Source organism: Mytilus trossulus, chromosome 10 (genome assembly GCF_036588685.1).
Source record: "Mytilus trossulus isolate FHL-02 chromosome 10, PNRI_Mtr1.1.1.hap1, whole genome shotgun sequence".
Taxonomy (NCBI): Eukaryota; Metazoa; Mollusca; class Bivalvia; order Mytilida; family Mytilidae; genus Mytilus; species Mytilus trossulus.
Window position 1 is genome coordinate 68,928,167 of NC_086382.1, and position 12,960 is coordinate 68,941,126.

At 31.2% G+C, this 12,960-nt stretch overlaps 1 protein-coding gene across 1 annotated transcript; it reads right to left on the reverse strand.

Annotated features, from left to right (window-relative positions):
- Window positions 1–606: 606 nt before the first annotated feature.
- On the reverse strand, window positions 607–10,209 carry LOC134688417 (cornifelin homolog B-like). The gene is made up of 4 exons (XM_063549123.1): window positions 10,106–10,209; window positions 2,522–2,728; window positions 1,431–1,567; window positions 607–914 (listed from the first exon to the last, which is right to left on the reverse strand). The coding sequence occupies exons 2-4, from the start codon at window positions 2,709–2,711 to the stop codon at window positions 822–824; spliced, it is 420 nt and encodes a 139-aa protein (XP_063405193.1). The 5' UTR covers window positions 2,712–2,728; window positions 10,106–10,209; the 3' UTR covers window positions 607–821.
- Between the last annotated feature and the right edge of the window lie 2,751 nt (window positions 10,210–12,960).

Consider the following 12,960-nt stretch of genomic DNA (forward strand, 5'->3'; position numbering starts at 1 on the left):
ATTAACACAATTACTTTTCAAATAAATCCACAAAGAGGTCATCAACTTATGGCAACAACAAAAAAACATGTTGGGTGTGTGCTAATTGATAATTTGGTCTTTGATGCATGATTTTTTTTTAATTACAGTCGACTCTCCAAGTCAGTTGGACCAGAGGAATATTTCTAGACACCCGTAGTTTGACTCAAACGAATACTGTATGTTTTGGAGTTTATTGTGACGTCCATTTTTATTGAACTAGTACATCTTTGTATCTAGGGGCCAGCTGTAGACCATCTCCGGATGTGGGATATTCTCGCTGTGTTGAAAACCAATTGATGGCCTTCGGCTGTTGTCTGCTCTTTAGTCGGGTTGTTGTCTTGTTGACATATTCCCAATTTCCTTTCTGAATTTTATTGTTGATGATGACCTATAATTAATTTCTGTATCTTAGGTGTTTTGTGAAGAGTTGTCGCATTTTCATTCCTTCCAAATCTGTTTTTAAATTTGTTGTAAGCACTTAATACAAAAAAAAACAGTTAATACATAGATTAACTCTGTGAATACGTACATCGTTATGTAACCAGACATAGAAATATTGTATGCATGGTTGGGACTGAACCAATATATTGTAATTCTGTTTTTATTTAGAATCAATACATACATGTTAGCTATATTTTCTTGATACAAATAAATGTCAATTTCCTTAAAACAAAATACATTTAGCATATTCAGCAGTTTTGTGTTCACAAAAAGCATGATAGGACAAATAATGTGGAGCCATATAGTACTTCATACATTCAAGCAAGTCCTTTGGTCCTAGTACAATCAATACTACCGTTTTAAATTCCCATAGAACATAGTTCTCGTTGTTCCTGACAGGCTGCGCACATTTTACAAAATGTAACGGCGATGCAGTCGTCACATATTGAACCCTGAAATGATAATGTATTACTATAATTCCAAAGCAGAACTTCTCAAACAAAGTTTTGTTTTATCATTGTTTTCATTATTTTAATCCAATCAATGTAAGGAATGTCTAAGTTAGATATTCAATATATATATGACACATTAAGAACGCCAGTTCAATATCTACAATGTACTGGATATCAGGCTACGTGATTTCTATCAACGTATGTTACTGATTTCACAAACTATTGATTAAAAAAAAATGAAACATTAACATTTGTAGCACCGAATATATGTTTTTTCTCGTTTATTATTTTGTATAGTGTGTTCTTGTACTGTTCTTGTCGACGTAATTGTTTTTCTCGTTTCAACTGTTTTCATTAGTCATTTCGGGGCCTGTTATAGCTTACTATGCGGCATTTGCTTTGCCCGTTTTTGAAAGCCCAACGGTTACCTATAGTTGTCAACTTTTGTTTTTCTGTGTCATTGTGGAGATTTTTATCAATGGCAATCAAACCTAATCTTCTTTTATATTGACCTACCCTTATTCCACCAAGGGTCCTTATTCTGGTTCTGATATTTATGTCAGCAGACGGTACACAACCTGTCAGGCCGCGTTCGCCTATTCTTCTTGAAAGATCTTTGATTGTCAAACAATAGCAAAAAAAGGTGAACACACCTACAATGCAAAAACACATGTGTATTTTTAAAATGTAAATGTTATATGTGTTATAGGTTTTTGTAGGTTTTATTATTATACACTAAACTACAAAGCTTTAATGATGTTAATTTTCAGGAAAATATTTGTTTTAATCCTCATAATCTTGATAATCCGATTCATTGTCAGAGGTAGAGATTGTCCTCTTCTCACCACGTTATAATTATGATAAATATTTAATGTATTCCTTAACATTGAAATCATAATTACTATGTAATATAGTTAAAAAATATAAAGGGATGATTTCAACCACTTGAAACACTTGGTTAGATAGCCTCCTTGTGAGTAACAAACTTCCATGAAAAACATACTGATAGGCATAACAAGCCCCTGCATATCGTATCAATTAAGGGATTTATACCCTCCGTATACAGGACTTGCAAAAAAAAAAGAGGATGCAATGTATATTATCTTTAAAAAAGACGAAATACTAGCACGTACTTAATAATGAATTCTGTAAGATAAATATTTTCAGGGGGACATAATGATGCGAGGAGATGAATAAAGGCAACAGTAGTATACCGCTGTTCGGAATTCATAAATCGATTGAGAAAAAAACCAAACTTGGGTTACAAACAAAAACTGAGGGTAACACATAAAATATAAGAGAACAGCGACACAACAGAAACACAACACTAGAATGCAACACAGACAGAAACGAACTATAATATACCAATAGCCATTTTGCTGACTTGATACAGGACACTCCTGCCCAAAATATCAACATTTCAGTTCACTCCATCGTAATTGGGGTACTTAGTGGTTGGTGGAGACATTTGCAGACACCAGTCCTGTTCCGTCTATTTGACATGGGTTTGTCAAACTGTGTATGCAGAATCATATTGAACAAGTTAAGACATGAAAAGACCAGTAGATCGAATACTTAGACTATTCCAACATAAGTTAAATGCTTACTGTTTCCCATGTCGTTACAAGCATCAAAGAGGCCAGTTGACCACTCTCTGGTTCCATGTATAGGACCAATAAGTAATTGATTTGTCGGAGCTGCTGGTTGGTTAACGATCACAGTGGTATTTTGTTGCTGTTGTTGCGGCTGAAACTGGCTTTCCATCGACTGTTCTGGAGCAGTGTTCATTGCGGCCATAGTTAAGTTTTTTTAATCTGAAAATAGGTACAGTAATACAAATACTCTATAGTTGGTATGAGTAACATATGGTTTTATTGTCCAAATTATCAAATTCACCGAACAGTCAATTTCTGATTTGTCCATCAAAACCCCTGATATATTTCACCAGAATAAAGTGGAGGAAATTTCTGAGAAAGTCGTCAACAGATGTCGCTGCGCTGACGAAAAAACCAGACGGAAAATGGATGTGATAGGAATTCGTGATTTTTCGAACGTTTAAGAAATCCAACATTTCACGAGTGGTATGATGTTATACGTTTTAAAAGTATTTGAAAAATATAGGAACTCACAATAATGTATCTTTGAAAGGAAATTCAAATCATTGAATAAACTCATTATTTTTACCAGATTTAATTTTTTTCTTTGCTCATGACACGAGTTTCGTCTGAACATACATTGTATATCATTACTTGCATTGGTACACAGCACAGCTGAGATAACATGAATCTTATCGTGCATATATTCGTCTGTTCACCTAATGTCAAAGTTTGATTTATAGGCTTCGGAACACCAATTTTTCAATTTCGAATGTAATTGACAAAATTTTAACTAGATATGAATTGTCACAGGCCTGGTTCACTTAGAAAAAATATTTTTTGACCTGAAACACGCACAGCCGAACTTTGATAGTCACATAACGTTACCATTCGTTGATAACACACGAGCTCAATATCAGTTCACTTCACAATTTGGCGGGCCCGCTATAATGTTTTCTAAAATAATCTCTGCTCTTGAGTAACACAGCTCAGATATATGTCATTGAATAATAAAATCTGCTTTTTTTGTGTTTCATACATGTATCCAGTGATCATGGATCACTGGTATACGTCTTTCAGTACAAACAATTATAAAATAGGAACACAAGTTATATACTTTTTTTAAAATCAAACAGATATTCTAAATTAAGCACTAAATATATTCTGAATTCAGCACAACAGATATGCTGAATTCAACACTAAATATATTCTGAATTCAGCACAACAGATATGCTGAATTCAGCACTAAATATATTCTGAATTCAGCACAACAGATATGCTGAATTCAGCACTAAATATATTCTGAATTCAGCACAACAGATATGCATAATTCAGCACAAAAGATATTTTGAGTTCAGCCGCAACAGACTGATATTTGAATTCAGCACAACAGATATTCTGAATTCAACACAACAGATATTCTGAATTCAGCACATTATGCATATACAAATAATATATAAATCTCCCAATTATATCCCTATATCAATGCATACTTTTGGGAAGTCCAGGTGTAAATGATTATGATATGTTAGCATGCCAAGGTTTGTTCTGAATGACGTGAATCAAACATTCTCAGATTTGGCATATCATAAATAAAAGACAAAGGAAACACAATTTGAAAACAGTCAAAACTTTATTTTATAGCGAACAAGAAAAAGAAGGAAGATGATATCACAACATAATATGATATCGTTTCAAATAATCATTCATTGGTTGTTCCATATTATTAATTGCCTTTAAATCTCTCCTCTCGAACTGTTTTGAATAAAGTTGAGCTTTTAGTACTGTTTTCTTAGTTCCTGTCATTTCTATCTTTTATTTTTTTAAAAGAGTCTTTCCTAAAATTCAAGTTACTGATATGGCAATAATATTGGTATAAAGCTACCGTGTATCAAACATTTCCTAATCACTTTTCTTATATTATGTTATTATATTAATATTTCAATTGAATTTATTTCAATTATATTTTTATTATTAATTCCACCCATCTGATTGTACAAGACTCCCCTGAGCCTAATAGTATACGTGTAAACTGACAGCAGAAGCTAGCCTAACCAAATATGACGGGGCTTTCTTATCATGGGTTAATATTTTTATTTCTGGACGAGGACTAAATATTAGATTGATTAAAATTAAGCATGATAATTTCCAGAACAAGGCGTCCTTCTCCTTGTGACATGGACTACATGGTCTCATGAAATAAATAATAATAATCCACCATTTGCTATATGAAAAAATCCCTCTACTTTGTCCCGGTATATAACAGTTTTTATCAATTCGTTTGAAGTGTTTGAGCTTTTGTCATTTGCTTAGAGATTTTCCTCGGAGTTCGGCAATTTTTAAATTATACTCTTCCCTATTTCATCAGAAGTCTGATAATATGCACATATCTTTTTTCTACAAAAATGCTTCCCTATCTTCACACAATGTGAATAGAAATTATCTATAAAAAACCAAGCTTCCTTATTGTTCTAATTTCTGTTCAATAACTGAAAGTGCAAACTATTTTACATATTGATTAAATCCTGACACTTGACAACAATCATCCAAACTACAGAAAAACCATAAATATAAGATTGATATATATTTGATAACATGGGCTGATTCAGAACAGTCTAAACTGTATTAGAGTTTAAGGGAAAAAACAAGTAGAGACTGCTCTAGTCTTGTCGTTATTATTACATGTAACATACTTAAGGGTTGGAAATCCCTTTGGTACCATCCGATTGTATTGTATCTTTGAGGTCAATCATACATAGTTATGATAAACAAGAAACGTATAAGAAGGCAATATAAGCAATTTTTTACAGGAGATATTGTAAAAATGTGATTGAATCAGGCTACAACACATATTAGGGCCATTCCCACTTTTACTTACAGAATGACTTAGTTGAGGAATGAGTATTTAAATTTAGGAAAAGTTTTCAATCTTCAAAATCAATATAAGTGGACTTAAAATGTAGGTTTTCATCTTAAGTTTATTTCCAAAGTGACAAACGATGGTTAAGGGACATTCAAATTTCATCTGTTTAAGAACATTCACAAGTGTCTATTTTGTATTGTTCACACGCCGTTGTAAATATTACCGAATTTGATGCGACGATCATACAAGATATGTGTTTAGTTAACCATGTAACCAGGTTCATGTACCTTTTCAGGAATATGTTTTGACAGTTTTCCTTCGTTTCATGTGTTTGAGCTTTTGATTCTGTCACACTGTTAGGGACTCTCAGTTTTGCATTTTCCTCTAAGTTCAGTATATTTGTGATATGACGTTTTACAACACCATGACGGAGACGAGAGACGAACATGTTAAAAAATACTACAGAAAACTATCGCCTTAATACTACAACTAAAGACAAGTGTATCTCATAAAACGGTTGTTTATAACGGTCTTTTATCTTTTCTTATGTACAATTTGGCTGGTAATCATATTTAACTTCTAGCTGAATCACCAATTATAAACAGCGGTCAAACAGGGAAATTGGTTTTAGGTTATATACATTCAAATCCATAGATATGTTTATTTTAATCCCTAGAAACACCTACGAACATAGAACTGAATGTTGAGGGAAAAACTCCGTATATGAACGTAGATAAAACATGCATCCTTGTTTTTGTCTGAATCGGAAAAATTGAGAGCTAATTCAGGCACAAATTTCTACGTTAAGGCAATGTTTTTTTTTTAATAATCTAAAAATTATTATTGAAACTTAATAATTAGACATAAGCATGATAAGGTAGAGCCCTACAGTTAGCTAAAATATTAAACGTTTTTAAGCCTAAGATATAGATACTAGAATAAAAGAAATAATGCGTCTAATGTTGCCTGCGTTACGTCATAGACGGCGTAACATCGTAGAGATCATTTGCAATAAGTTAAGTAAGACCGTTTATTGATGACGTCTTAGATTAACTGAATATAATGCCAATGAGTGGCTTAATAAGATAAAAATCGTTAGTGGATTACCCCTTTGATTTAAATCATTACACAAATGATGCTTTGTACTTTAAACAACATGGAACCTGCGAGAAGTTTTAAAGGGTAGTAAAACCAGTTATTTGGATTGTAATGATTTATTTACCGCCCTGTAATGTTAATCGAAAATTAAAAAAAATAAAAAATAAACGGGGATAATAATCTTTAACATAGAGCAAGTGTTTACTTTGATAGGACATAACATTTTGGAATCAGTGATATCGATATCCCGCGAAGTTTAAATGACAAGTCATACAAATTATTTAAAAGTCTGTGGTTCTTTGCCTAAAATTTCATCTACCAGAGCAGTTTTACTTATATTGGAATTAATGGCAAATGACATTCATGAATACTGTCATTATCGATGTCCTGTTTTCGATGGACAAAATGTATAAAAATGGAAGCACACATAATGATCACTTTGTTTTTATATACTGTGGCTTCATTATTATTCGTTGGATACCAATTTTCGTGGATTTCGTTGGGATAGGGAAACCACTAATTGTAATGTTCAAGGAATTGCAAGTTTGAATTTTGATTATATGCAGACTTTTGAAAAACCACGAAATCAAATATCCATGAAATTGCATTTTTTCATCAAACCACAAAACAAAACCACGAAAATAAATGAATCCACAGTATGCAATTTACAAAAAGAAAATAGATACTAGAATAAATCCCAAATTCTGATATTTAAATTGACTCATTCCTCCAAATGTCATTATTTACTGTTATAGAAACAAAAGATGGCGTACTTAAACATATGGCTACAATTAAAATTCCTTAAATGACTGTACTTGTATCCAACGAATGCGATAGACAACCACCACATAACCTATTTCAAGGCTCACTTTCTGTCTGATCAATATCAAAGGCGTCTTCAATTGCTTTCCTTCCTTACTTTGCACAAACAACTCAACATTTTATTTGACAAAATCGATGTTGTGTTTATATATATATATTTACATATTGTTATTACTGCAACGACTATCAATATTGATATTTTTTCTTTATGAATGAAATACATTAAATTAGGGAAAGGTTCAAACCAACAAACGATAATATTTAGTACATATATGTTCATATATAGAATGCATAACATCTTTATTTCGTGTCATATTAAAAAATTTGAAAAAAGCTGAAATTATTTGAGATGAAAAAATCAACAATGAAAACTTATCCAATATTGATGTCTCCAAAAGGTTAGAATATTAAAAAAAATCTGAGTTTTGAGGACAAGTATTAGACTTAATATTTGAATGCTTTCATGTCGCGCATTGTAGAAAATTTACTGGAGCTAATCAAACTCATATTCTTCTCTATAGAATAATCTGAGAAAAGAATACATCGAAACATATTTCATAACTACAGTTCTATAAATGCAGAAGGGGTCTAAGTAGGTTTACACATTGTTTTGTGTGAAGGCATGAAGCCGCCAATGTCGTCCGAGATAGTTTACAGTTTCATTGCAGAAAACGACATTAATCATACGTTTTGTTCCCATGCAGTAATGTTGCTTGCTTTATGTTATTTTAGAAACGTCTACTCACTGGTAGAGAAGATAGGTGTGATGTAGTAGTGACATTATCATCTAAAAAAGGACCCCAGTATTAAAAATAAAATCAACGAAAAAAGACCCAACGCCGAGAAAAATTCAAAACAAAAAAGGACCTTATCAAATGGCATAATCAAACGTTTTTCCTAGGACTTGGTTCGGGCATTATCTTTTGCAGCAAACTGTGGTTTAAACCTGTTGTTAAAGCTAGTTAAACATCTGACTTGTATGACAGTTCACAAAGATGGGTGAACAAAACAAAAATTATAGGCTTAAATGTCAAAATAGGAGTACAGAAATCAACAATATGTTATATTCTTGATTACTATAAAAACTAATAGATATGTTACAAAGAAACGCAAGATTACATATGAACAAAACACTGGAGTGAAAAAGAAAGACACTTATACAAAAATATACCAAAGTACAGAGCCACGTCAAACGGATATCACAAAAAATCGACTAAAGTAAAAATAATATTCATAAAGACAAATAAAAGAATACTGTAAAACGTTCATAAGATGATAAACAACTTCAGTATCCAGAATCTGTACTTCAATACCATCAAGTATTATTTGTAAAGTTGATACGGAATATCAACATGATCAACAAACAAAGTCTTGGTACCTTTAGATGATTTTTATTATATAATACACATGATAATACTTATACACTTAACTTCCGTGTATAATCATATTTTATAGTGAAATTCAGTCTTATTCTCTAACTGTACTACTGATTATAGTAACTTTTAAATTTCTTATTTGATAAAAATAAATTAAATGTAAACCCACGAAGATTTGAACTCAGTCAAGAATATAACAAGCTTATTTCAAAAGTTCCGTTGAGAGAAAGCGTTTAATTTTGTTTTTAAGATCCTCCTTTTTTCAATTTGCCAGGAGTTCACGGAATTCTTGTTTTTTTTGTGTGTTTTTTACATTTCCGTTATATGAGTTAGTCAAACTATTTAATGTGTAATATTTTGGTGAATAAAATCAATAGAAACACAAACGTTTAATTATATATTCTAAACGCTGTGTAAAATCAGATATTTATAATATTTTAAAGAGTTTTGCAGATTTGTGATTAACAAACGTTTCAACAAAACTTATATTATACAATTAGTTTCAAAAATATTTCTATGCAAAAAAATCAAATTTGCTAAAAGTAAATAAAATGTTCGAAGAGTACACTACCAAACATTTGATTTGTCTGATGAAAACCCAATAGTAACCTGGAAGCCCTGATTATTTGTACCAATTTCTTATAAAATAAATATAAGTTGTAAGATTTGGATTAAGGAATGAAGCGTTTGCTTTTTGGGTTCCGGTAACTACTCAATTTTCCACTGCCAAAAACACAGTAAATATTCTTTCCTTGAGTTGTGTTACTTGCTGCCTTGGTATATTTCTTTTTTTAAAAAGAATTCATTCATTATTTGTTAATGTTCTAATGTTAGTAATCTATTTATACAAATATTAAACATATTTTTTTTTTATTTAGGCTGATAGAACTCATGTACATTATATCACAATCTAAAATTGGTTGAAGAAAACTTGTTGTTAAATGCGGTTAACTGTAAGACGTTCAGTAAACACATTCTAATTTTGTCTGCGAGTGTTGGTTTTTAGCATCCAGTATGAGCTTCATAAAACTTTATAAAGTTTGCATGAGTCAAACTTAGGCATATGTACGCGTATACCAAAAAAGCAAAGCACATACACATGGTTGCTCATAATAATGTTACCCTAATCATAGAGAATACACTAACACTATTTTAACAAATTTGTTACTTCAAAGTGATACTTCGATACTTGCAAAAAAAAGTAAAATAAAATCTTATCCCAGGCATAGATTATTTTAGCCGTAGTAGTTGGTATAATTTGTTGGAATTTGGGTCCTCAATGCTTTTCAACTTTGTTCTTGTTTGGCTTTCTAGCTATTTTTATTTGAGCGTCACTGATGAGTCTTATAAAAACTAAACGCGCTTCTGGGGTATAAAATTGTAATCCTGGTACCTTTGGTAACTATTAACAATCAAAATAAAGTAAAACTTTCTTACCTTTTTTTCTTTTAAAGTTCAAAAAATATATTATTTTTTTTTACATACGAGTAAAAAGCTCATCAGGAAGTGAAAGTAAAGGGAAGTTTACTAGGAAATATCGTATCATTTAGCGAAACGAGGGGCTACTGTGCTAGGAGGGAAATTATTCATTTATGTAAATATTTATAAATGAATGCATATTTATATACTGAAGATTGAAAGCATATACCCATTCGAATACAAATATATACGCAATGCAAAAACTATGCATGTAACATATTTTGAATCATCATATATAGCAGTTAGTAAAATATGATAACGAAAATGCAGGTTTTGAGTCCACGCTGCTCAGTGCAAATGACGTTTTAAAGAACTGAACAGTAAGCTGCATAATACCAAATTAAGATAGACTTAAGTAACTTTAATATATTTATTTCAGACATTTTTTATAATTCTAATCACATATAATTTATGTTCAAGTAACATAATCGTGATCTACATATTACGAAAAAGTGGGTATCATCTCCAACCTCATTATTATTACAATATTTACATATTATATGTTCTCTTGGAGTTATTGTCTATCTTCTCCTCTCTATTTCCAAGAAATTTCACTTACTAGCATCTTACAGATTAATTTTCGCCATTCAAAATTGTTTTAAGAATGTATTTGTTTATTTTATATTTTGTCTAAATTTACTGTTCATGAACAATTTGCTTATTACATTAGTTTATTTTAATATTTCTAAAGAAATAGATTTGCAAAGGCCTTTTTTTATATTTTTTTAGAATGACGTTTTCTTTTGTTAATAAATTATATTTTGTATTTTATTAATGTCTAATTTACTTGTATTGGTTATTATTTCTACATGACATCCATGCGAGTGCACCGTTTACATGAAGCCACTTCGAGAATTAAACAGAAAGCTTCGTTAAATTCGTTTTTTTATACCTGTATATTTTGCAAAGCATTTCAATTTTGAACTTAAATAAAGACATCAACATGGTCTATTTGATACTAGGCTAGTTGTGCTTGAGTAGCGTTATTTACAAATGGTTTACTAAGCCTAGATATATATTTGCAAAATTGTAAATATGTCTTCTCCGTTTTTATCATTCCTTGCTAAAATATCAAATTTATTCGTGTCTTTAATTTGTGCTTGTCTATCAGATTTTATTGTTTTTGTATACGTCTAAATCTATTCATACAAAATTTCTGATTTGTAATACACAAGAATGTGTTAAAATAGCGATTCGAACAGTTCATTGTAAAGTTTTTTACAAACATTTTATAATACAGAGAACACAATTTAAATATATTTCTTATCTTATTCAATTCTTAGTAAATTTCTAGATGCTTTGATTATACTTCGAAAATATGTTTATTTTAATATCTTTTCAAGTTGGTGACCATTCAAGTAAAAACTACTTTATGATATTCTTTTGTTGAATACACTGCTTTTGTTTGAGTTTTTTATGACACACTGAGACTGATGTACCCCATTTTTGACACTTATACAAATCATGTATATTTGTTTTGTTCACACATCGTTGTCAATATTTTTCAATTGTATGCGTCTATCATAAAAGTGATAGGTCTAGCTAGCTATAAAATTAGGCTTGCACTTGTATTTTTTGTCTATCTGATGAGTTAAGCCTTTTTCAACTGATTCTCATGGTTCGTTCTTATGTTGTACTGTAATACCACTGTCCCAGGTTAGGGGGAGGGTTGGGATCCCGCTAACATGTTTAACCCCGTCACATTATTTATGTATGTGCCTGTCCCAAGTCTGGAGCCTGTAATTCAGTGGTTGTCGTTTGTTTATGTGTTACATATTTGTTTTTCGTTCATTGTTTTTACATAAATAAGGCCGTTAGTTTTCTCGTTTGAATTGTTTTACATTGTCTTATCGGGGCCTTTTATAGCTGACTATGCGATAAGGGATTTGCTCATTGTTGAAGGCCGTACGATGACCTAGAATTGTTAATGTTTGTGTCATTTTTGGTCTTTTGTGGGTACTTGTCTCATTTGCAATCATACCACATCTTCTTTTTTATATTAACCCACCATTTTCTACATAAGAACATGCCTGTTCCAAGTCAGCTGTTATCCATTCGTAAAGTGCGTTTAAGATTTTGATTTTGTCCTTTGATTACTGATTTTCCGTTTTGTATTTTCCTTATAGTTCGGTATTTTCTTTTAATTTTTTTTTTAATTTATTTATCTTTTTGAAGAGATAATTGGTAGAATATCCATAACCTGTAAAAAGTGTTACTTCTAAAAAATCTTTGTTTTCGCTAGAAAATAATGTTAACCACACAGATAGGGCATTAACTCATCACAGATACCAGGATTATTATGTATTTGCGCCAGACACGCGTTTCGTCTACAAAAGACTTTCATTGAAGCTCAAATCTAAAGTACGAAGTACATGTAAGAACATTGAGGACCATCAATTCCTAAAAGGTTTGCCAAGAAAAGACTGCAATCAATTGCAAATTGTGTTATCAATTCTGGATTTACTGCAGTGGATAAGTCTGAAGATTGACAGAAAGACTTGGAATGACTTTAAAATGTCTTGTTTGAAAGTACTAGTTTAAAAAAATAAATTAAACATAATGTCTTATAGAACAACATCAACACAATTCTGTTGGTTAATAGTTAAACTCATCATAGATACTATGATTAAATTTTGTATTTACGCCAGACGCACGTTACGTCAAGAAAAGATGCTCAGTGACGCTCGAATCCAAAACAAGTTAAAAAGGCGAAAATTAAGAACGAAGTTAAAGAAAATTGAAGACAACATTTCCTTAAAGTTTTGCCAAATACAGCTCAGGTAATCTATTCTTGAGGTAAACGAGTCTTAATA

What these genes read in the sequence shown, in the direction of transcription:
- LOC134688417 (XM_063549123.1), bottom strand. Translation starts at nt 2,711, where the DNA reads ATGGCCGCAATGAACACTGCTCCAGAACAGTCGATGGAAAGCCAGTTT. An exon ending in TTGTAACGACATGGGAAACA is followed by an intron (nt 1,568 to 2,521) that starts GTAAGCATTTAA and finishes TTTGCATTGTAG; the next exon opens with GTGTGTTCACCTTTTTTTGC. An exon ending in GGACCCTTGGTGGAATAAGG is followed by an intron (nt 915 to 1,430) that starts GTAGGTCAATAT and finishes TTATCATTTCAG; the next exon opens with GGTTCAATATGTGACGACTG.